This window comes from Leptodactylus fuscus, chromosome 1, assembly GCF_031893055.1.
Source record: "Leptodactylus fuscus isolate aLepFus1 chromosome 1, aLepFus1.hap2, whole genome shotgun sequence".
Classification (NCBI taxonomy): Eukaryota; Metazoa; Chordata; class Amphibia; order Anura; family Leptodactylidae; genus Leptodactylus; species Leptodactylus fuscus.
The window spans coordinates 234,679,505-234,704,750 of record NC_134265.1 but is presented as its reverse complement, the minus strand read 5'-3'; the positions used below and the strand labels follow the sequence as shown (position 1 = coordinate 234,704,750).

At 39.7% G+C, this 25,246-nt stretch overlaps 1 protein-coding gene across 2 annotated transcripts in view; it reads left to right on the top strand.

The window, feature by feature from the left end:
- Window positions 1-25,246, top strand: part of FRAS1 (Fraser extracellular matrix complex subunit 1) — a 368,631-nt gene that overhangs the window by 152,054 nt on the left and 191,331 nt on the right. For both annotated transcript variants that reach the window (XM_075284507.1, XM_075284497.1), the window contains exons 6-12: window positions 2,751-2,887; window positions 3,384-3,467; window positions 9,000-9,101; window positions 11,798-11,989; window positions 17,701-17,790; window positions 19,475-19,513; window positions 24,509-24,656. In XM_075284507.1, coding sequence (XP_075140608.1) covers window positions 2,751-2,887; window positions 3,384-3,467; window positions 9,000-9,101; window positions 11,798-11,989; window positions 17,701-17,790; window positions 19,475-19,513; window positions 24,509-24,656 — 792 coding nt within the window. The remainder of the gene's footprint in view (window positions 1-2,750; window positions 2,888-3,383; window positions 3,468-8,999; window positions 9,102-11,797; window positions 11,990-17,700; window positions 17,791-19,474; window positions 19,514-24,508; window positions 24,657-25,246) is intronic.

Here is a 25,246-nt window from a genome sequence, read left to right as displayed (position 1 = left end):
ATTCACTATCAACAAGAAAGTGATGGGGCTTGGCATGTATTATTTCTATTGGATCTAATGAAAGCATCATTACAGTATGGTGTACCTGGGGCTTATTGTTCAGGGGAACATTAATTACTCACAACTGGACCTGTTAGGATAAAGTGATTTTCCCCATCAGTGAAGGACTAATTCACCAACGTAAGTAGTCACATAGGTTTAGAACATTTTACTTACTTTATGGCGGTAAAGATTGGGTAAACTAGCGTAAAGTGTAAGACCACACTCACATGTCTGTATCTGTGGCCTCATTGATATTAATGAGTACATATTGCATTCATGAAAAATGTGGACGCCATACATGTGTGAAATGTGAACATGTGAATAAGGCCTAAGTTTGATGTTTCCAGAGTGGTCTTGTAATTCATCAAAAGCTCTAAAGCTTTATTCACATGGTCAAAGATTTGCATCAGTAATTGCGAGTCAAAGCCAAGAGTGGAGACAACACAGAGTATAGTTGAAAAATTTGCCCCCATTCTTGGTTTCAAACTGCCCCTGGATTTTGCGCACAATCACTGATGTCAATCACTAACCAATCACTGACTGTATGAATACGAACTGAGGCTGGGTTCACATCTGCGTCTGGTATCCATCCGCTTACAAACCGTTTTAAGAGAAAAACGGTTTGGTACAAAAAGGATTCCAAACAAATACCTGAATCCGTTTTTTTTAGATGGCTAAGGTCCGGTTCACATCTGCGCATGGGTTTCTGTTTGGGAAATCCACTTGGGGACCCTCAAATGGAAACCCAATCCGCATAAAAAGCAGTTACCTAAGGAAACCCACGGACCCAATAGACTATAATGGGGTCCGATTGGTTTACGCATGAAAGATGCAGAGAGAAAAGTGCTGCTTGCAGGTAGACATTTTTCATGCGGACAGGAACGGTTTGTAATCTGTTCTCCATAGACTTCAATGTTTAAAAAAACAAAAACAGATTGGTTGCTGTCTGTTCTGTCTGCAATTCTTGTTTTTAGTACTGAGACAAAGTCCTTCAAGTTCTACTTTTCTCTCCGCACAAAAAAAGCTGAAACCAGACAGAAATGGCACAAACAGATACATGCGGATTACTTGTAAAACCCATTGAAATCAATGGGTTTTAATCTGGACAGCTTGAAATCAGTTTTGAAGATTTCAGACACTGATTTCGAATGGATTTGCTGAACGTAGATGTGAACTGGCCTAAGGCTGCATTCTACCCCTGGCTGCTACACAAGGACAGCACTCTGCCAGTATGCAGTGGTTACATGACTATGCAAGTAACACATCTAGCAACATTAGGACACATAATATGGATGTTTTTCCACATTCAGGATTTTAGATGCTGTTTTGGAAGCAAAACCAGAAGTGATTTTAAAATAGAGGAGGGAACTGTCACCTATTCTGTATACTTTTTCCCCTTGATAATCCAGACCTGGCTTCTAAGTGGGGAAATTGTGCTGACAAATAGCTTTGGTTGTAAATAAAATGAAGCAAGCTAGGACGTATGTGCAGTAAATGTGGACAGATCTTTCAGATGTAGTTATCTAAGCTCATTCACATGTGTTATTTCTGTTGTTTAGGAGCAGAATAAACAAAAATAACAGAATTATTGGCATATGCAAATAGTGCCTGATAGACCCATTTATTATAACAAGAGACCATTTTTTTTCCAGATGGGATCTGATACGTTTTCTGACAATATAGCTCAGCATGCTGCACAGTTTGCCCAGAATGTCTTCACACCAACTTAATTATTTTTATTACATATTAAATATATATTTTTCAGTGTTATACACTTTGTAATCACTTACATCAGTAGCTGCAGCCCCAATGGGGTACACAGTTTAATTCTCTATACCAGATGCTCAAACATGCTAAGGTCAGTTTCCTAAGAAACAAAATCCACATGGTCTTTCACATTACTTATCACATTCAAAAGAAATTACCATATTGGGATGTTTTTTCTTCATTCAAAAGACATTTCGCTGATGTTTATGTATATAGTTTTCCATTACTGTATACTTTGAGCCATTTATCAAGTATACTGTATGTCTTGAGTTCTGCATACAGTTGAGCTGGTCTAAAAAAGAGACTGTGATGGGTGGCTATGGGCAACAGGTCATTATATTTTGATGATTGAGACCTTTTGCATTATTATGTATTAAAATTTACTGATGTCTTGTAATTACCTCCAAGTGTGTATTAATATAATGCTATTGGAAAGTATATCTTGTTACCTAAATATACCTGAAAGTTATTGAATGATAAATAGTATACCTTATAGCTGAGTTATATACTCTGACAGCTCATGTAGTACATGTTTATCTACCATAGTACAAAACAAGGACAGACAGCCCAAAAAAATATGAATGCAGTGCTTGCAATCCAAAATGAGACAAAAAAAAACACTTACGTGCCCCGTAGTCTTGAAACGGTGAACGTCACCCAGGAGTCGCCGATGCAAGGGATGTTATCCCCGTAGATAACTTGTCCTTAATGGAAACAACACCATTTGCAGTTATCTACCATAGGGACCTTTTCAGGTTGAAGTCGCACCATGTGGTCTGTGTCACCAATGGACAGCAGGCACTGCATCATGACCCTAAAGTACCAGCCATATTAACCAGGACTGTTTTTGTTTGCCTTTGTCTACTAATGACAATGTGATATTGACAGCTCAATTCATAAGATCCTACGCATTTATCATGCTGTGTTGTTGCATGTTATAGAGTCCTGTTCTCTTAATGGTGGCCTTACGTTGAAGGATGGAGAGGAATGGAAACTGGGACACTGTTCCAAATGTACCTGCAAGAATGGGGTGACGCAGTGCCTAACAGCTGATTGTCTACCTTTGCTATGTGATAAGGTAATATGTCCCATAACAGTTGAGGAAGAGGTAGGAAATCAAGAATTGGCTTTTTAGTTCACTTTACTTGTAGAATACACATTCCCATGGCCACAATGATAGGCACATTGGCGTACACTTGACAGTTAGTTCAGATACCTTACAAGGAAATGGAGCTTTACTTTAAATGGAGAAAGTTTTACCAGTATGTAGGAATCTCCGCCATAAGCTTATGAAAGTGGATTAGGTGATGACTGTGTATAGAAAATACTATACATTATCTTTGATAAATGAATGTGGTGGGGTCACTTTAGATCTGTATCTTCAATACAATGGGTGACAAGATGTATTTGGAATTTGCTTTGCCTCACAACGCATGTATAGTAAAGGAAATATATTACTCCAGACTTGTCCACACAGGCCTTCTAGTCAGTCGTTGATTGAAAAAATTGTATTAGTCTGCATTTCTTCCTTTTTGTGACTGACAGGTCAATATGCAACATGATTATATTTGTAGGATGAAATGTTGGCTGTCGTTCCTGGAAAGTGTTGTCCTGAGTGCCTTCCAAAGTCATGTGCTGTATCTGGAAAGACATATGAGGTAAATCTTTTGTGGGGTAACTCTTCTTTTTATTCACATTATCTACTATTGTAATATACGGCTGGCATGAACACAAAACCAGAGGTGGAGACCTCACCAGAGATGACCTGCTTCAGCAGAAGTTTATTTAGGTGGTTGTGCTCGGTATTTATGGACACATACCTTTCTATTTATATATGATAATCTAAAATGCTGGAGTATATGACTTCTCTAAAGTAGCTAACATTATTAATAGATGAAATAAATTGCATATACACTTAAATTAAGTCTGCTGCCCAGTGTACTGTAGTACTCCAACTTGGCCCTATACCACAACAAACATGTCCACTAAACATTGGATATGTGCTCTTAGTGCCCCTTAGGCAGGACAGGTGTCCAAAGCATGTCTGTTCAAACAGCTGTCTTCTGTATTTATCATAAATGACAAAATAAACATTCAGTGGATAAAAATTGTGATATATTGTCATTTATTGGACTCTTGAGTGTAACAATGTTTGTTCTGTGGTGCATAAAACACCATCAAATCATCAATTTCAGCTGAGATTTATGTTTTATAACTAGGTTTAATCTGGCCTTACAAGATATCTGCCAAAACTCCTCATCAGCATGAGCATTAACTGCTTTCTGAGCTGTGTATGGACAGCTCTAGAACAAAGTGTACATTAGTATATATTGCTTGAAATACAATACTTAACAGTTTTTATCAATTTACATTTGATAGAATTTATGGGATTGTTGGAAATCTGCGGCTTCGTTGTTACCTTCTGCATGCTCCTACTTGTTACACACATGGACAAAATTGTTGGTACCCCTCGTTTAATGAAAGAAAAACCCACAACGGTCACAGAAATAACTTGAATCTGACAAAAGTAATAATGAATACAAAAATCTAAATGAAAATGAACAAATGAAAGTCAGACATTGCTTTTCACTTCAACAGAATTTCATGAAAAAAAACTCATGAAACAGGCCTGGACAGCTGGACAGAAATGATGGTTCCTTTAACTTAAAGGGGCTCTATCAGCAAAATTATACTGTATGAGCCCCACATATGCGTGAATAGCATTTAAAAAGGCTATTCAGGCATCGCTAATGTTATTTTAAACTCATCCTCCCCCCGTTTTAAAATAGAAATATATATGTAAATTATATTTATCGTGCACGGTGGGCGGTGATTTACGGTCTGACGTCATCTTCTGTCACGCCTACCTCTTCTTTCTTCTTCTTTCAGCAATGCCCTCCGGTCCTGGCTCTTCTCCGGCTTCATCGTCCTCTTCTTCCGACGGGATTAGTTCAAATCTGATTGGTTCCAATCCGGCACGTGCGCATTGCCATTGAGAAAAATGGCGCCGGAGCGTGTGCAGTAGCTCCAGAGGGAGCGCTACTGCGCACGAGCCAGATTTGAACCAATCCCGCCGAAAGAAGAGGACGATGAAGCTGGGGAAGAGCCAGGACTGGAGGGCATTGTCGAAAGAAGAGGTAGAGGTAGGAGTGCCAGAAGATGACGTCGGACCATGGATCACTCCCCAGCGTGCACGATAGGTATGATTTACATATATGTTTTTATGGTTTTATTTTAAAAACATTAGCGGTACCTGAATAGCCTTTTTGAAGGCTATTCATGCATATGTGGGGCTCATACAACATATATATCATCAGGGTCTGGGGTTGCTAGGTGGGGTGGCATAGACACAAAAGTGCAGTTTCTTTAGTCCAAAACAAAGGTAGAGTTTATTTTCACTCAAAAACACAGTGCAACAACAAAAGGAAACAATTAAAAAATAAATACCTGCCCGGCTAGGCACTAACTAAACATAAGAATAGGTTAGCTCACCTAGGATAACAGAAATCAAAAGCCGGTTGAATCACTCAGGACACAGCTACAAAATATGAACTTTTCCTTTGGCTCTCCAGCCAAGCTATGCCCCCAGTCTGCTGCTGGAGCTGACTTCTTAAGCCTCCCTTGATGAGCAGACTCTCTGCAGCTGAGTCGGTGCCGGAACATCCCCAATGTTAGGGGGAGGTGGAATGACAGGTCCCACTACCAATCCTACCTGCCATTCCTAAAAATCCATCCCAGTAACCAGAACTCTGAAATAACCCTCAGCAGAAAATAGTTATCTGCTGAGAAACGTTCTTTCTGGAGTTTTCTCATCTTACCCACCGTAGTAGACTGGGTGAGATGTACCCCCCTCCATTACCTGACCAGCCATCGGCTTACAATATATATATATATATATATATATATATATATATATATTATATTTATACAGTGCGTAGATACGCATATATGTGTGTGTATAAAACACTTAATATGAGGCATATGAAGGATATACTTCATCTAAAAAAAAAGGAAAATAAGTAACTACTAAACATCTTTTTTTTTTTTCTAGGAAAACTTTCTATTAAACTTTCAAGTCCTTGTTTCCCTTAAGCCTGTAATTGAAGTTTGGCAGCTTCTGTGTTTGTGCGTGTTTGATTTATAGATCAATCACTGTAAATGCATAAACTGGGACAGAGCAGTCCTATCCTGTCATCCTTAATTTACTAAAACAATGACTAGAAATATTGTTGTTTTGAGGTTAGCCAAGTGGGACAGTCTTTTGAGAAACTGTGCTATCCCTGGCAAGCTGCAGTTCTAGAGATAGGAATGCGGTGGGGCTGTGTGGTATTCATAGTGCCCTTACATCTTCAAAGGCCTGGGTCTAGTTTGCTGATAAAGGTCATATTTCTTGCTGATTCCTCCCAATGGAAAATATTTCACAGACCTGTGTTCTGCCTTGGTGACTCATACTGTACCTCAGCTCCGCTTAATAATATTGCTGGAACATTAAAGAATAAATACACCTCTGTTTTTTTAGGTCAATATATTAATTGACCTAAATGAATGACAGTACTGTTTTTTAACCCCTTAAAGGGAGATTACAACCCTCCCCAAGCATTTTCAAATACCAGCACAGTGTTACAGGGAACCTTACAGTGACAAACAATATATGGCTCCATTCAGATCCTGTTTTTTACACCCATTTAGCAGATTAATGGATGGCCACCCATTTACATAGAGATTTTTTTTTTTTTTTTTTTTTTTTTTTTTTAAGGTAACAGTTTCTTTCCGTTTTTTGGATGGAACTAAAAAGTATTATTTGCTATGTTTTTGTGTCTCTCCGATTCAAAAAACAGACAGAAACTGATGTGTTGTTTTTGGTTTTTTTTAACATTGATCTCTATGTAAATGGATGTATTAATTTTTTTGTTTGTTTGTTTGTTTTTTATATCTTTGAAAATAGATGGCCATTTGTGTCTGGTTTTTTTTTTGTATCCATTAAGCTAAACAGATATAAAAAAAAACAACACTTTGTCTGAACTGAGCCAACCTTGTTATGTATGTCACGTTTGTAACTACAGGTAATTATTTAATATATAATAGAGTAATATTTAGTAGAAGCAGTTGGTGCACTGGTGCAGTTGGTGCCCTCGAGCTCTGTATTTGCTGCTCAAGGAGAATGAATAATTTCATAGAATTGAGTGTATCAACTCTCACTGCACGAGGTGGCACAGGAAGAAGATGATGGCAGTCTGAGTGGCAAGAGCAGTGCTCCAGGGAGCTGAAGACCCTCCTCCAGTGCACCTAGTGTCCATTTGCATAAGATGCAATGCCTAAGTTCAGCAACTACATAGAGAACAGAACAATCTGTTTTTCTCTGTGATCTTAGGATACGTCATCAACATTTTTATCTTTGAATACCCCTCTTAGCACAGGAGTGGTACCCTTGGATTAGACGTTTTATGCTAAAATGGCAGAATGTGCTTGTACTTGATTGCTGTCTAGCCAGATCTAGTATGTCATGAAGCTGGACGATCTTGCGGTGTCAATGACTCCCAATATATACTTGCCTAGCATTTCAGTGGACTACAACTGTGAAATTTGTAGTCATTTCACAAAAAGGGTGGGATGCTGTGTAAAAAGAAAACAAGAATACAATGATTTGGAAATGTCCTATAACTATATGCTATTCATAACAGAACACATTTCAGAAATTTAAAGTTAGACATTTCATTTGGAAAAAAAAAAATCCTTGGGCTACAGAGTGATTTTGGCTGCAACTAACTAATGTTACTGAATAGAGTCACACTGCAACCCTGAGGATGCTGCAACGGTTGCAAAAAAAATCGAGAAGTATTTACTGTCACTGCTCCCTCAGAGTCGCAGTACTACGTTTACTAACATTGTGAAGGAATCACATGGCACCTGATTATCTTCAGTTGCACAATGGAGATCGTAGTTACAATCACTGTGCAGCCCTAGTCTAACTCATTTAGAAACTGATGGCAGCAACACATTTCAAAAAAGTTAAAACGGTTAGCAGAATGCTGGAAATGTAAGTTGTGCTACTGAAACGGCTGGAGGGTCAACTAGACCACTTGGCTGTCTATAAATAGAGTATGCTAGAAAGGCAGATGTTGCAGGGGTTCAACAAACTGAAAAACTGTCCAAAAATTTTTTCTGTTAGGAATCTCAATATCTGTAGTCCTACTTGTATTCATTGTTCTTCATCTGACCTCTAATCCTAACTTGGGGCTGGGTATTTAAACTTAGCACTGATGCTCCTGAAGTGCTTACTTATGACATTAGACTTGTGCTCAGGCCTACTGCGCAGCTCCCTAAAGGACTTTTACCCCTTCCCGACATCTGCTATACCATGATGGTGGATGCCGGGTCTTTAAAGATGGCATCCCCTCTGCTGTAGACTGGCCCCTGTAGTTTTCATGTCTCTGCTGTAATGTACAACAGAGTACCAGCGCTAATTCTCACGATCAGAGTCCACTCTGATTGCAGACATTTGCTACCTTCCAGGGGCTCCCAAAGTTAAAAAAAAAAGCCTCCTCATTGCAGGCCAACTTCTAGGCTTGTCATAGGTATGTTACTAATGAGTCTGGTCTATGACCACAGTTATGCTGCACAGTTGTCCCAACACAGTATTATATGCTCCGCACTTGTCACCACACCGTATTATATACTCCACAGTGGACCCCATACAGTATTATATAGTCCACAGTCGTCCCAACACGGTATTATATCCTCCACAGTGGGCCCTCACACAGTATTATACGCTCCACAGTGGGCCCCCACACAGTATAATCTGATACTTACCAGCACTCCCATGAAGAGCACATACAGTAAGTAGTGTCCTCCTTCTATCACTGCAGGCGCTGATAAATTCCATCATCACACCTGCATCAAGGCAGAGGTCACATTCTGCGGTCAGTGTATGCTGTAGTCTTGTAGGCCTACACTGGCAGTTTTCAGCTGTATGTGCCCTAAAGACAGCGTTTAGGCACCCATACTATAGTTTCCTATGAGAATGTTTTTATATCTATGTTACTTTGGCTGACAATCTATGACAGGGCAATAAGGAATTATAGTAGTAGTGGGGGGGATTTTGTACTACGTTTGGTTTTTCAATATCGGTTGAAAAAGAAAACAGGAAAAAAAATCACCTAGTGATTTATATATGTCTTCTGTTTATTCAGCATGGCTCACAATGGAAGAAAAATCCATGTACAACCTGTATTTGTGATAGAGGTGAAGCAAAGTGCCATACAAAAATGTGTCCCTCCTCTTCCTGTGAAAAGGTAATATTACATTTGATTTGATTTGCTGAGATTCTGTACGTTATTTTATTTATTCTCACTTATGTGTAGTTGGGAAGCCGTGTTTCTATGGGAATATACTTCTCTACATAACAGAGTCTGATGGATCATGCCACAATTTTTTGCCATTGTATGAATTTTGAGGAAATGGAGGTACAGTAAACTGACTCCTTGGGGGTGTTCACACTAGTGTTATTTAATGTCTATTAAAAAAATACATGACAGAATCTTTCTTCTGTCATGTGTTTTACTTTTCTGATGTAAGGAAAAGTCCTGTCAGTGGGAAATTAAGCAAACATGATGGAAGAATGTGTCGATCATGTTTTCTATTTCATCCATTTTTCTGTTGCAGTTTTGATGCAATTGTAACAGGATCACAACTGCACCATGTAAATGCACCCTCAAAGCTACACCATCCAATACTTTCCACCGAGGGCATACAAAACATTTTATGAACATCAAACTTCCTTAGTGGCCTCACATAGAATTATACTCCCCAGTGGCCTACCACGCAGTACATACTCGCTAGTGGCTCCCAGGTACATAGCAATGCTTGACAATGGCCCGCAGACGCCTAATAATGCTCCCCACTAGCCCCTAGCCCCTTAATAATTTTCTCCAGTGGCCCCCAGACAACTAATAATGCACCACAGTGGCCTCTAGGCAAGTAGTACTGCTCTTCAGTAGCCACTAGGCAAGTAATGATATCCTCAGTTGCCCCTAGACAAGTAATAATTTCCTCCAATGGCCACCATAAACTAATAATACTCTTCACTGGCCCCCAGATACCTCATAAAGCTCCCCAGTAGCCCCCAGACAACTAATAATGCTCTGCAGTGGCTCTCATCCAAGTAGCAATACTCTGTAGTGGCTCCCAGACAAGTAGTAATATTCTCCAGTAGCTTCTAAACAAGTAATAATGTCCCCCAGTGGTCCCCAGACAAGTGATAATATTCCTCAGTGTCTTACCCATCCTCGGAGATCTGTGATCCTTCTCCTCTTCAGATCGAAGCAGCAGGTCTTCAGCAGGCATCACTGTCTCATGCCTGGTTAATAGAGCAGGAAACTAAAGCCTAGCTGCACTGTTTTATTTATCTACATTGGCTTAGGATGCCCATGTAGTTATATAGAGGCATGTGACCATTTCTGCTCTGGATTCTCACGGCACCCCTGGGGGGTCTCCATGGCACCTCTGGGTTCCGCAGCACCCCTGTTGGGAATCGATGATCTATAAGATGACTGTAGCTGTTTTTCTGTAAGATTTTTCCTTAAAGAGGACCTTTCACCTCTTTTGGGCACATGCAGTGTTATATACTGCCAGAAAGCCGACAGTGCACTGAATTCAGCGCACTGTCGGCTTTCCCGATCTGTGCCCGGTGTAAAGAGCTAACGGTGCCGGTACCGTAGTGCTCTATGGTCAGAAGGGCGTTTCTGACCATTAGCCAGAGACGTCCTTCTGCCTCGCGGCGCCAATCGTGCTGTGTTGTGGAGCCGGGAGGAACGCCCCCTCCCTCTGCTCACACAGCTCGTCCATAGACGACTATTAGCAGCAGAGGGAGGGGGGCGTTCCTCCCTGCTCCACAGCACAGCGCGATAGGCGCCGCGAGGCAGAAGGACCTCTCTGACTGACTGTCAGAAACGCCCTTCTGACCATAGAGCACTACGGTACCGGCACCGTAAGCTCTTTACACCGGGCACAGATCGGGAAAGCCGACAGTGCGCTGAATTCAGCGCACTGTCGGCTTTCTGGCAGTATATAACACTGCATGTGCCCAAAAGTGGTGAAAGGTCCTCTTTAACTAACCACCATATCAAAATTGTATCAATTTCATTAACACAAAATACAAAATAACAAACATATCACACAATGTAAACAACCCCAGACCCCAACAGAATCACTGGCAAACAGAGTAGGTGGGATGTTTCAGAAAAATTATGACCTCTGAACTAAATTAAAGGGATCCTATCGTTGAATACCCTTTTTTTTCTTACTAACACGTAGGAATAGCCTTAGAAAAGGCTATTCTCCTCCTACCTTTAGAAGTCTTCTCTGCACCACTGTTCGGTAGAAATCCGGGTTTTCTTCAGTATGCAAATGAGTTCGCTTGCAGCACTGGAGGCGTCTCTAATGCTGCGAGAGAAATCTATAGCGCCGCCTCTATCTTCTTCTGGAACACCTCTACCTGTGTCTTCTTCTGTCTTGGGTTTCAATCTTCTAGGCATGCATTCAGGCAAAGACGACTGCGCATACCGGCGGCCGCAAGAAAATCGCCCATTTTATCGCGGCCGCTGGCATGTGCAGTCGGCTCTGCCTGAGGCCCGATGGCAGAGCCGACTGTGCATGCCTAGAAGATTGAAACCCAGGACGGAAGAAGACACAGGGAGAGGGTGTTCCAGAAGAAGATAGAGGCGTTGCAGGACATTTCTCTCATAGCATTGGGGAAAACCCCAGTGCTGTTTGAGCTTTGGGTACCACCCCAGTGCTGCGAGAGAACTCATTTGCATACCGAAGAAAACCCGGATTTCTATGGAACGGAGAACACTTCTAAAAGTAGGAGAAGAATAGCCTTTCTTAAGGCTATTCCTACGTGCTAGTCAGAAAAAAGGGGTATCCAATGATAGCATCGCTTTAAAGAAGACTGCAATAGTTATAAATTGTGTTATTTTTTTCTTTGTAGGGTCTCAGCAAAATCAAGCGCCATGGTCATTGCTGTGAAGAGTGTGTGTCCTCTAAAGACAGTTGTATGGTTGATGGGTCCATCAAGTACCATGGAGAGCTCTGGAATGGAAGTCTCTGTGAATTCTGTTTGTGTGACAGAGGGAAAGTCCTGTGCCACCCAGTGCAGTGCTCCCAAATAGAGTGTTCATGGGTAAGAAGATTCCTACCATTCTTGACTTGTTAGGTTGTAGAGGCTTTTCATCAAAATAACGGTGAATGTGCTAGTTATAAATCTGTAGTTATAATTATATCTACGTCTCTAGCATAGCTTTCTGACTCTCTGTAAATGTTGTCTCAGTAACTTATGTTAAGACTTCTTAGCTGTCCCACAAAACTTCACTGACATGTGCGGCTAATGCTAAACGCGGCATTTCATGGATAACATGCATGACTTTCCTTTTCTGTAACTCTAAAAATGAAAAATGACCCTTGGAACCACTTTCCATGATATATTTTGGGCAAACAGAAAAAAAATACTCACTTCCACCCAGCTGTCGACAAGGATCTTCTATTTATGACGGTGGTCAAATGAATAACAGGACAAATGCTATTGATATTTATGGATATGTGTAAAGATATGCAGTTGTAAGTATATGGAATTTTATTAAATGTCTTTGGGTTTTCTGTTCTTTAGATTTTACAAGTCCATGAATTGAAACCATATTATGTTCTCACTGGGGTTACAAGTGTTATTTAACAGATGTTAAATTAATTAAAATGAAAAAAAAAAAGTCAATGTAAATCGTGATGGGAAGGTTGTTGACATCTAAAATACTACGCTGTAGTTTCAGTGTTAGAAGGAGTTTGGAGAATTCCTTTCCACACGTTGTGGCGGGAGGTTAAGTAGGTGGGTTAAATGGTCAAGGGGGACTTCCTGTAGAAAAAGATTACTGGCGATGTACTTGACCCCAGTCCAGAAACCTCTTATCAGAGGAAAGTTCCAAAACACGTGGTATGCGTTCCCACAGCCGAGTTGCACCTCCAGCAAACTGAGGTTATTGTGGCATGTAAAGAGTGCAAGAGGGCTGTCCTATGGTACCGATGCATCAGGAGTTTAAACTGTCCTTCTTTAAATGTTACACATATAGAGAATTTAGCTGGACATTATCTAATAGTCTGCCATTGAGCATATGAGATCTGTCTTTCCAAATCCTCCGCTTATCGGGTCATATACCTTTTATGACCAGGGTGTATGGTCGGCCCTCAAGGGAGGATAAGAAATAGAAGATCTTAGTGATCAGACCTTTAATGGATGTACCTGACCGACACAGCTTTTCAAAAGCCATAGGAGGCGTATCCTTAAGTGAGTGGAATAATGAGAAAGTAAAGTGAACTATTTGGCGGTAATGGAACCACTCAGACTCGGAGTTGCAGTGTTGTGGTTAAGTATTCAAAGGACCTGAGCTGCAATGACACAAGGTCAACAATGTCCACTAGTCCAAAGAGGCCAGCCCCAGAACAAGCATGGACCGTAGGAGACGACAGTCCCTTCGGGAGGAGCGGGTTATACAAAAAGGAGATCATGGAAGAATTCTGTGAGGCAAGAGGGAACAATTTAATGCAATCAAGCCAGATCGCTTTTGTAAAGCATATGGGGCCTAACATGGAGAGAGGGTGGTCTTGGGGGTTGGGTTGAACCCACAAGAAAGCATTTAGGGTGCACGGGAGTGAGCCACAACTTCTCAATCTCCACTAAATTCATAAAGGCCTGAGATGCGAACGAGAAAGAAATGTATTGCAGGTGAGTGGCCCAATCGTAATAAAAAATGTGCTGGACCGATAGACCTTGGGAATGTGTACATTTTAGGTTTGAATGAAAAGGAAAAAAATAAATATATATATGGAAGCCATATACCAAATATACAACCAAAAACAGCCCTGCTGTTATTCAAGTGAATGGGAGCAGGTATGCAGTTCCATGTATCACAGCTACAGTTTCTGGAGCTCTGTACAGAGTAGCAGTGGTACCTGGAACTGCAGCCCTGCTCCCATTCACTTGAACAAGGGCAAGTTTTGGGCATACACTTGGGATGTGGCTTCCAGTGGCCGCATCAGCTGATTGGTTTTGGCGTCTGACCCCTGCCTATCTTACACTGATGACTGATCCTAGACAACCTTTATAAAAGATTGTGCCAACAATATGAAAGATATGGTAAATAATATTTGTTAACTAATTTGGGTGGTATGACGGTCTCAAAAGTTGATCATTTCAGATATTAAAAATTGTGAATTTTGTTTTTTTTAATTATAAATAAATGCAAGAAATATCAACCAAAGTTTTCCACTAACATGAGGTACAATGTGTGTCAAAAACATTGTACAAATAAAACAATCTCAAAATCATTTGGTTGAACTGTTTTAAAGTTATTACTACATAAAGTGACACCTTCATTATGAGAAATGGGACACTCATGTGACATGAGTCATGTATCAAGATCTGGTACTAGCGTACTATTTGGTTTTATAGCTTGCACTTTCATATTTCACATTTATTTGCCCTGAATTGTGCCCTTTTATCATACCCTGCAGTACCCCCAAAATATTTCAGAAAATGGCGCAGTAGCTTTTATTTCAAATTCCTGCCATTTTGAATGTTTTTTAGCTTCCCAGAACATTGTGCAGTTTACTTATGATGTTACAGTTCAGCCTTTCGCTGAGTATAACTTCATTTTTTGTATGTAATACATTGATCAAATGGTCATGGGTAGGGGGTAGAGGACCCACTTAGGAAACTTTTGCACTGACCCCTCGTTCACATCTGCGTTGATATTCTATCCGAAGGAGTCCGCATGGGGATCGCCCCCCCCGAACGGAATACCAACCGCAATTGCAAGTGCTGTGCAGTGAAAGCACATGGACTACATAGCCTATAATGGGGTCCGTGTGCTTGCCGCCATATCTCCGAAGGGATCATGTGGACAGGAAAGTAGTTCACAATGATTAATCACAGACTCTCACAAGTTGTACTGTATCTGCTGTATGCTAATGGTCATATTTCTAGAGTGCGCTGTGGTTTAGTGAATAATAGAAGAGTGCTGGTGTGCCACTCTATATGTCATTCTAGTAATGAGCTTACAAGCCTTAATTCAATCATGTATATCAGTGATATGATTACAGACTCAGAGCTGTTCTAGATGATGGCTGCATTTAGTAGGTAGCCAGGATATATACTACATTATGTTTATTTCCAGCATAATGGGTTCTACCAGAAACCGAGAAATGGATGCACTTAAAGTAGTAAATTCCCTTTCTATGGCTTGTAAGTACCATGTTGCATTCAAAAGTTCTTGCTGGGAAAACGTCTTGTAATGCCATAAATGTTCATATAGTGGGAGTGTCAAACACATTATGCAGAGTTATTGGCTCTCATACATGTGTATAAATTAAGTGCCATGGTAATGGTGGGATTCGATAAGTATTTATGGCTACAGCTCTTTTCTTCATCCTCCTACAAACATTCTTTTGGTAGAATATAATGAAAGTGGCTCACATAGAAAACTTCCACTATCTCATTCCACATCCCACTCTTCTACGGAATTACTTTTATCTTACATATTACCAATTTACTGTGTCTTTTTAGTGTCCGACCTTCGTATATATATTTTTTGATCTTTTGTGTGATACTTTTTTCACCTGACAGGTTTCATTTCTCTTATAAGACAGTGCTTGCATCTTGTAAGATTGTGGTTACAACTTAGTATAGACAACATCATAGATTATGCTTGGCATCAGACTTGAGTTTATCTTGATGCTGTGCAGTGTATTATTTCTTTAGCAAAGTTCTAGTAAGAGAGAAGTATTAGTAGTGAAAAAGAATGAGATTTTCACACCACAAATTTCCCATATGCCAAAAAATGTTTAAGGGAAATAATGAGGGGTTCCAGCTGTTGGTATCACTTACTTAAATACACAATTTGATCGATTTGTGATCAGGTTAGTGAATAAAAAATGTATTCTCACTTCCAGTGAGTGTATTGCTAGTTTTTTACTACTTACTATACATACTGAAATATATTTAGGAGAATAAACTAATATAGTTATAGAGTAGGATAGATGGGTCCGCAACACTTGAGTGCTCTTTAAAACTTCACTTTTAATCCATATTTCGTTTAAAAATAGACAGCAAATATACAAAAATCATAATGATTTTTGTATATTTGGCCAACAATAATTAGGCCAGCGATACAGCTCTACTAGTTCCCCCACTTAGTTTTCATAGCCGTAGTATATTTCATCTGGCTATATTTGTTCTAAGGGAGACTCATAGTTCCCAATTATACATCAACTGGTAAATAGTTATTATTTTCTTCAAAGGAAGAGTAACATTGTATCTTGTGTCCACCTTGCACTATTACATCTCCTCTCCTAACCTCTAGTATAGTAGCCACAACGATACATGTATGGCCACTATTGCTAAGATGCAATGTGATATACACACATAGGGGTTAAATAGAGACGATATTACGATGTCCGTTAGTCTGTATTCCTACATACACCTGTCGGAATCGCACAGCCCCATATGTAGCATCGGCTACTGCTGTTACAGCCTTCTGCTCTATGGCTCCTGCAATCCCTGATAGTAAGTAACCTGTCTCTCTACGCGTTTCCCCCAGCATTACACATTATGCTGGGTTCATCAGGAGAGTTTAGCCTTTTAGCCTTTGTTTCATGTGTGTGTTGCTTGTTCAAACCCACCTGTGGCAAGTAACAGGTGTGGGCAATATAAAAATTACACTTGAAACCAGATAAATAGGAGAGAAGTTGAATCTTTGCACTATGTGTCCGTGTGTGCCACACTAAACATGGAGAACAGAAAAAGGAGAAGAAAACTGTCCGAGGATTTGAGAATGAAAATTGTGGAAAAATATCAACAATCTCAAGGTTACAATTCAATTTCCAAAGATCTTATTGTTCCTTTGTCATTGGTGTGCAACATAATCAAGACGTTTACAACTCATGGCACTGTAACTAATGTCCCTGGTTGTGGATGGAAGAGAAAAATTGATGAAAGGTTGCAACACAGGATAGTCTGGAAAGTCGATAAACAGCCCCAAATAGGTTCCAAAGAAATTCAAGCTGTCCTGCAGGCTCAGGGTGCATCAGTTTCAAGGCAAACTATCCAGTGATATTTTAATGAGATGAAACGCTATGACAGGAGCCCCAGGAGGACCCCGCTGCTGACACAGAGGCATAAACAAGCTAGACTTCAGTTTGCCAAAATGTACTGAATAAGCCAAAGTACTTCTAGGAAAATGTCTTGTGGGCAGATGAAACCAAGATAGAACTTTTTGGTAAAGCCCATCATTTTACTGTTTACCAAAAATGGAAAGCGGCCTACACAGAAAAGAACACAGTACCAACAGTCACATATGGGGGAGGATCAAAGATGTTTTGGGTTGTTTTGCGCAACCAAATATTAAGTTGAGGGTGAAAATAATGTTAAAAACAGAAAACAGAACTTTTTCTTTATGTCAATAATTGAGTCAGGTGTGGCATTCTAATCTGGAATTTCTAAACAGTATTCTATATACTACAAATCCTGTTTTTCTATAAATATATGAGTACAGTCTTGTATCCAGCAATTTGTGAAGTTTTTTTCCTTAGTGGGATTGGTGCTCATTATCAAACACGCAGTTTGCATTAACCTTTGGTGTAGATATCAGGCTTAAGTGAACAGAACAGGCTCTCCAGTAATGTGCTGAGTTTGCTCTTCTTTATGAAGAGCCTCTAAATGCTACTCCTTAAGATGAATAAAGTCAGATCTTTAAATTCCACAGTGTGGTTTCTGTTTACTCAAAAACTGACATGACCGCAGAAAAATTGTATTCTTCTTAACTGCAGCAACCTGCCTTTCTTTATCAGGGTGAAGAATTAGTACATTTTGAGGGGAAGTGCTGTCCCGAGTGTGTTCTAAGTACCAGCTACTGTCTCCACAAAGACTATGACAATGAGGTAAGATGGACTTATGTTTTCACCCTAGATTTCCCTTTATCAGATTTCTAATATACACTGACACTCTTACAAAACACCACCTGATTTAGGGATGTCTCAAATAATTCAATGAAATGTAATTTGGCCAGATTCATCCAAATTTATGTAAGAGTATCTGTATTCATAGGTTGAATGTACAATCACTCTCTCACCTCTGTTTGTCCAGTTTCTCCTTATGCACTGTAGTAGGGAGAAAACTGTCAATAAGTGGCCAGTAGGGTTGAGCAATCGTGTTCGGAAAAGATCGGATTCCGATCAGCGATCGGGAAAATTTCCGAACGCTTTTTAGGTGGGATTGAGATCGGTGATTATTTCCCACAATGGTTTGCTACTGGCTAGGAAGAAGGGGGGCTCGTGGCTTAGGAGAGTGTGGGCGTGTAAGGGGTGGGGAGACATGACTTCTCCCCTCTCAGTACCCGCCCACACACTCCTAACCCGCCCACATTCTCCTAACCTGGGAGGCAGGGGGCAGCTGGACCAGCCATCTCTGTCGGTAAGTGGACACCAGGGGAGACTAAGTAGCCAGAGGATTCATAAAAAATCCTTTGGCTACTTAGTGATTAAAAAAAATCACTACACAGCGTGGATTTTAACAAAGCGTTCAATTGTTAGATTCCATTCCATTCATATAGTGAATAGGATTGTTTTTAAAATCCGATCTCTGATTAGTAAAAAAATCCCATTGACTTGCATTGGAATCTGAATTGGGATCGAGATCGGGTTCGAATGAAAAATGATCAGAAATTGGATTTCAAAATCGATCCTGAAAAGTCAAGAGCGGCTCAACCCCAGTGGCCAGGGGTCAAGGGGTACCTACATTTTATGAATAGATTGTCATCTTTTTATGTTGCTCACAGTGCTGGCAAGACACATGGCAGCAGGCCTGATATTACTGCCTGCTGCGCAGAGAAGGGGCAATATTGACCTCCTAAAAGGTCCCTTTAGGTATTAGCATATCTAAGATGACTAGTTTAACAAAAAAAAATATCAAACATAACTTAAGACCTTTTTTTTATTTTTTTAACTGCGGCCAATGATCAAGAATGGTCATTCCTTGGGGCTCTCATTCCCGATCATTGGCCATTTCTTTGGTGCATTTTTTGGTGCTACTGTATCGGGAAGCGCTACCAGCAATCTAAAAATGATACAAAATCCTTCTCCAACGTGTGAATCTTCTGTAAATCATTATGCAGCAGACAGGTTGGGGAAGTGGGGACAGGTTTGCAAGTGTATTACTTTCTAGTACAATAGGCTGTCTGTACAATCTGAAATAAATGAGTGTAGGGGATTAGTTAACTGACCAGGTGATCGGATGTCTTTATAGAATGGACTGAGGTTAATAAAGTATATTTCAGGTTTACCACACTGGCTAAGATTTGCTTGAAATGGAAGGAACACATTGTGTATATGTGTGTATATGTGATTGACATTGGATGACATTCAGTTAAACCCCTGAGAAATGAATATTGTATAAACATTAGCAGAGCAAGGCTTTAAATGTTATGGACATTGCAGGGTTTGGTAACTCATGGAAATGAGACGTAGATAACGCTGGAATGTGCTTTATTGGAATGCTTGTGATACTCCTGATAACTTTGCTTTGTGAACACACTCTTCTCATAGAGGTATTTCTATTTGTTTGCAGGATTCTCATTCAGATTTAACTGGCGTCAAACATTTGATGGTAAGTGCAGATACTTCTTGGATACATTTATCTGTAAGTTATGCAAGTATCAAATGAGAACACAATACAAGCATGAAACAAACGAGGCTGCTATTTCCCCCTTATTCACCATATTAGAGCATTCCTCCAGTTTTTCAGATAAACAATAATAGTGCAAAATGTCCTGGCAACCAAATAGAGTTCATAAGGCGCCACTATAGAGATGCTGTATGACCAGCTCCCAAACTCAATGTGATGGCAGAGGAGCAGGATGCTACTCAGAGGTTGTGCCATTAATACTGAATATTAACTGTATATTATTTAGAAAACTTTGTGAAATATTGCTATTAGACTGGACTTAGACTTTTCCTGATTCTTAGAGAAAAACAGCGCTGTAGGCATCAGATGTCCTGGATGTGGCCCTGTTCACATGTATAAAAATGTATTGGAAAAATAAATCACATAGTGATTTTGTTGTGTGTTAGTGATAAGAAAGTGTAAGTAAGTGAATGTACAAGCAATTCTCACAATGTGCTGTTATGTTTCTATCCATCTATAGTCATGAGAAAATAACGCAGACAACAGGATGGGTATACATAATCCAATGCATTCTGTACAACATCATATGGTCAGCAGAAACACTGATACATTATGGAGCATTTAACCTTAGAAGTGATCAAAAACAAATGAGCTTTGTTCTGAGAGGTTAATTCGGTTATATTCTTTTTTTGTTCCTTTTTTGTAAATTATGTTGATAGGGATTTTCTCCTTTATTTAACAGCTTTTCTGCTTGCCTCTTGACAGTCACAAAGTGTTCTGGGCAGTCAGGGAAGGAGAGTTAATTAACATTTGGTTAAATAGCATAGAGCAAATGGGACTATTAGAAACACCAAGGTACACACAGCCATTAGAGCTGTAATTGAGGTGTTATTTTAATGCTGGTTACATATCAATTTTCTATATGTCCACATGAAAAAAATATATATTATGTAACACAGGTGCCAGAATTTTTTTCTGTTCATCAAGAAGATTGAAAGAAAGATTGAAGGAAAAATAATCTGTGTTTTCAAACCTATGGCTGTATTCACACTGAGTAACGCTGGCGTTTTTTTGTGCTTATTTTTGCACATAGCGTCGCGTTAACGCCGCGTAGCGCCGCGTTAACGCCACACTATTTTGCGGTGGCGTTGCCCGGCGTTAACGCGGCGTTAACGCGGCGCTATGTGCAAAAATAAGCTAGAGCTTTTTTACATAGGGCGATTATTGTGCAAGTAACCATACTTTCATCAGAAAGTTTGTAATCATTGTGTAGACTTGTGCAATGACTGTAAGACTAGGAAAAGATTGTTATTTTTGGTTGATTGGATCTATTGCATAGGCATACAACACATTGCTTGTTGTCTTGAAAAATTCACGTATAAATAAGCACCAGCTATGAAAAAAAGTACAAAGTAGGAAAGACTAGTGATCATCAGAGTTATCATAGATCGTAGGTATGATAAACATTGAAGAGGACCTTTCACCCCCTCCAGCAACTCAAACCTTGTACATCCTTCAATAGAAGCCACTCCACTGATTTCGGTGCAGTTGAAAATTTTTGTCTAGCCTCCACCATTCCTGAGGAATCAGTGTTGTTTGTTTCAACACATATTATGGTAATTAGGCTTTCTACTGTCAGGTGGGTGGTCCCAGGTTTTCTGCCCCAGTCCAGGACTGCCCATCTGAAAGTAGAGGGCCTAATTAGCTTATTGACTGCAGAAAATAACAGCACTGATTACTCAGAAACAGTTGATGATATAGAAAAAAGTCTACCTGCACTGGAATCATTGCAGCAGAGCCTATTGAGTGATGCAAGCAATTGGAATTGGTGAAGATATGAAAGGTTCTCCTTAAAAAAAATGGGGTGCCAACTACAAGGATCTCCATGATCACAATAACGTGAGTGTTTGGTACCCCAGTTTCAATGGCGCCGTCAATTGTAGATGTATGCCCATGTTCCATCCATCTCAGTGGAGAATACTGGAGATACCAGAGCGCTGTATTTTGACACTCTCTGGTGATCCACATTAAAATTCAAAAAGCCCTGCGTGTATTTCTGATCTGCCGCTTCATTCACTCTGGAGTTTAAGTGGTTGGATGGCCATAACTTCTTGTTACCGGAATATGCATTTTAGCTGGTTGAACACATAAGATACAGTGTTGGCCAAAAGTATTGACACCCCTGCAATTCTGTCAGATAATACTCATTTTCTTCCAGAAAATGATTACAATCACACATTCTTTGGTATTATCTTCATTTAATTTGTCTTCGATGGAAAACCACAAAAAGAATTGTCAAAAAGCCAAATTGGATATAATTCCACAGCAAACATAAAAAAGAGGGTGGACAAAAGTATTGGCACTGTTTGAAAAATCATGTGATGCTTCTCTAATTTGTGTAATTAACAGCACCTGTTACTTACTTGAGGCACCTAACAGGTGGTGGCAATAACTAAATAACACTTGCAGCCAGTTGAAATAGATTAAAGTTGACTCAACCTCTGTCCTGTGTCCTTGTGTGTACCACATTGAGCATGGAGAAAAGAAAGAAGACCAAAGAACTGTCTGAGGACTTGAGAAGCAAAATTGTGAGGAAGCATGAGCAATCTCAAGGGTACAAGTCCATCTTCAAAGACCTGAATGTTCCTGTGTCTACCGTGCGCAGTGTCATCAAGAAGTTTAAAGCCCATGGCACTGTGGCTAACCTCCCTAGATGTGGACGGAAAAGAAAAATTGAAGAGAGATTTCAACGCAAGATTGTGCGGATGGTGGATAAAGAACCTCGACTAACATCCAAACAAGTTCAAGCTGACCTGCAGTCCGAGGGTACAACAGTGTCAACCCGTACTATCCGTCGGCGTCTGAATGAAAAGGGACTGTATGGTAGGATACCCAGGAAGACCCCACTTTTTACCCAGAGACATAAAAAAGCCAGGCTGGAGTTTGTCAAAACTTACCTGAGAAAGCCAAAAACGTTTTGGAAGAATGTTCTCTGGTCAGATGAGACAAAAGTAGAGCTTTTTGGGAGAAGGCATCAACATAGAGTTTACAGGGGAAAAAAAGAGGCCTTCAAAGAGAAGAACACGGTCTCTACAGTCGAACATGGCGGGGGTTCCCTGATGTTTTGGGGTTGCTTTGCTGCCTCTTGCACTGGACTGCTTGACCGTCGTGTATGGCATTATGAAGTCTGAAGACTACCAACAAATTTAGCGGCATAATGTAGGGCCCAGTGTGAGAAAGCTGGGTCTCCCTCAGAGGTCATGGGTCTTCCAGCAGGACAATGACCCAAAACACACTTCAAAAAGCACTAGAAAATGGTTTGAGAGAAAGAGCACTGGAGACTTCTAAAGTGGCCAGCAATGAGTCCAGACCTGAATCCCATAGAACACCTGTGGAGAGATCTCAAATGGCAGTTTGGAGAAGGCACCCTTCACATCTCAGGGACCTGGAGCAGTTTGCCAAAGAAGAATGGTCTAAAATTCCAGCAGAGCATTGTCAAGAAACTCATTGATGGTTACCAGAAACGGTTGTTCGCAGTTATTTTGTCTAAAGGTTGTGCTACCAAGTATTAGGCTGAGGGGGCCAATACTTTTGTCCGGCCCATTTTTGGAGTTTTGTGTAAAATGATCAATGATTTGACTTTTTTTCATTCTCTTTTGTGTTTTTTCATTGCAAGCAAAATAAATTAAGATATTAATACCAAAGAGTTTGTGCTTGCAATCATTTTCTGGAAGAAAATGAGTATTATCTGACAGAATTGCAGGGGGGCCAATACTTTTGACCAACACTGTAGATGTCACCGAAAGCCTAATATAATTGGGATGGCTTTTATTTCTAAATTAGAAATACAATGTGCTTGACATTTCTTTCCTCCCACACCAGAAAAGTTGAGTATAAGAGACAAGGCCATGTTGTATTTCAACAAGCCAGATCCTTTTGTTCTTGGGGGAAAAAGTCACTGTTAATAATAATAATAATAATAATTAGCTTAGCTTCACTGTCCTTATTTAGCACACATATTCCCCCAGCCAAATTAAGTGTGCATGTGAAAGGGGGTTCAAGGCAGAAAGCTGTTGACTGAATGAATGTTTGGTGACAGGTTTCTGATGTGTATGGCTTGCCTTAGGAGACTGGACTCCATGCTCCTGTAGAAAGACAGAGATTGACAGACAAAGACAGGAGGATAGTGACTGCAGCTACACAGCATGTTACATCTGTTACATAAATCACATTGTGTTTTGTCACTGAATGACTCAAAGAAGAGAGGACTTTAAATTAAAGGCATAGAAAAAAACAATAACACGTTGCTAACAGTTGTTAGTCACTACTATGTCCTACCTATTTTGGTTACTAATAGAGTGAGTTCATTAAACCATAGTTTGTTGAGGGCTTCATAGGTTCCTAATTTATCTATATTCTACATGTGTAATACCATTGTATATGTGTGATAATGTATATTACTTTGCCAGGGAACATGAGACAATATACAAACATGCGATATTTTGTTATGTACATTGTTATAGTGAAAAGCAATGATCTGCTAATCCCGTAGGTGCGCAGTATAACTTCTGAGTGTTTATGGAAGAACATTACTAGAGTGATAGCTTTAGAAACCTGGAGAAGTTATGGCCCAGCTGACTACATACAATAAATGAGCCTAGGTAGAGCAGATAACATGATTAAGGACAAAGGAGTTACCCATTCCTCCTGAAAGCTACTGTATAATGTTTGAAAGCTGTTAGACTGATGTCAGGGGTCTTGATATATGGGCACATCACTCTTTTGCTATCTCTCTTGTCGACATTATACATCTTTCTACGTGAGAATTGCATTTTTTTATTTCATTGTCTAAAGTGTTTAAAGTATAGCTGTATTGATAGTGTGTCTTTGTATTGGTTATGCTGAAATATAGATATCAGCCAAGTATCAGGACTTACAAAATATTTTTTTTTGTCAACATAAATCTAATCATTGAAGAATGGAGAAAAATGGAAAGAAGATGAATGTACTGAATGCGAGTGCCAGAATGGCTATATCACATGTTTCTCTCCATCCTGTCCATCATGTCCAGTCGGAACGTTGGCAGTAAATGAAGGTGGAGCATGCTGTCCTGAGTGCAGACAAGGTACTATTATTATGTGTGTTTTTGACAATGTACAAATATGTATTATATTATTATTATTATTATTATTATTATTATTATTATTATTATTATTTTAAATATTTTATCAAAATATATATACATACTCGTATTATAATGCTGCTAGTCTTCTTTGGATACTCGATAATCCCACTGGAGAACACAGTACTTAGCTTCTTCTCAACCTTAAAGGGAAAGTGTCGCCAGGAAATGACCTATTATTTAAATCACACTTTTACATTATACATATATTTTTAAAGAATTTTTGGTGACTTTTTAAATTTTCCATGGTGTCGTTCATATTTAAAAAAAAATCCTAAAAATGCTGCAATTCCAATTCTTGCCACTAAGCCTAAAGTATTTTGTGACTCTGTCTCCTGGAGATGGACAATGGCCCATAAAAACTATGGTCTGTAGCAGACCCTATTGACTTCAATGGGGGTGTTTTTCTAAGTATCTGCAAAGATCATTGTGTAGATAAATTGTAAAATCGTCTGTTGTGACTGGTGGATTCTGTGCTGTCTATTTATTCATAATAGCTGTGAACATTGATGTGCTGATAAGTGAGGTGGCTG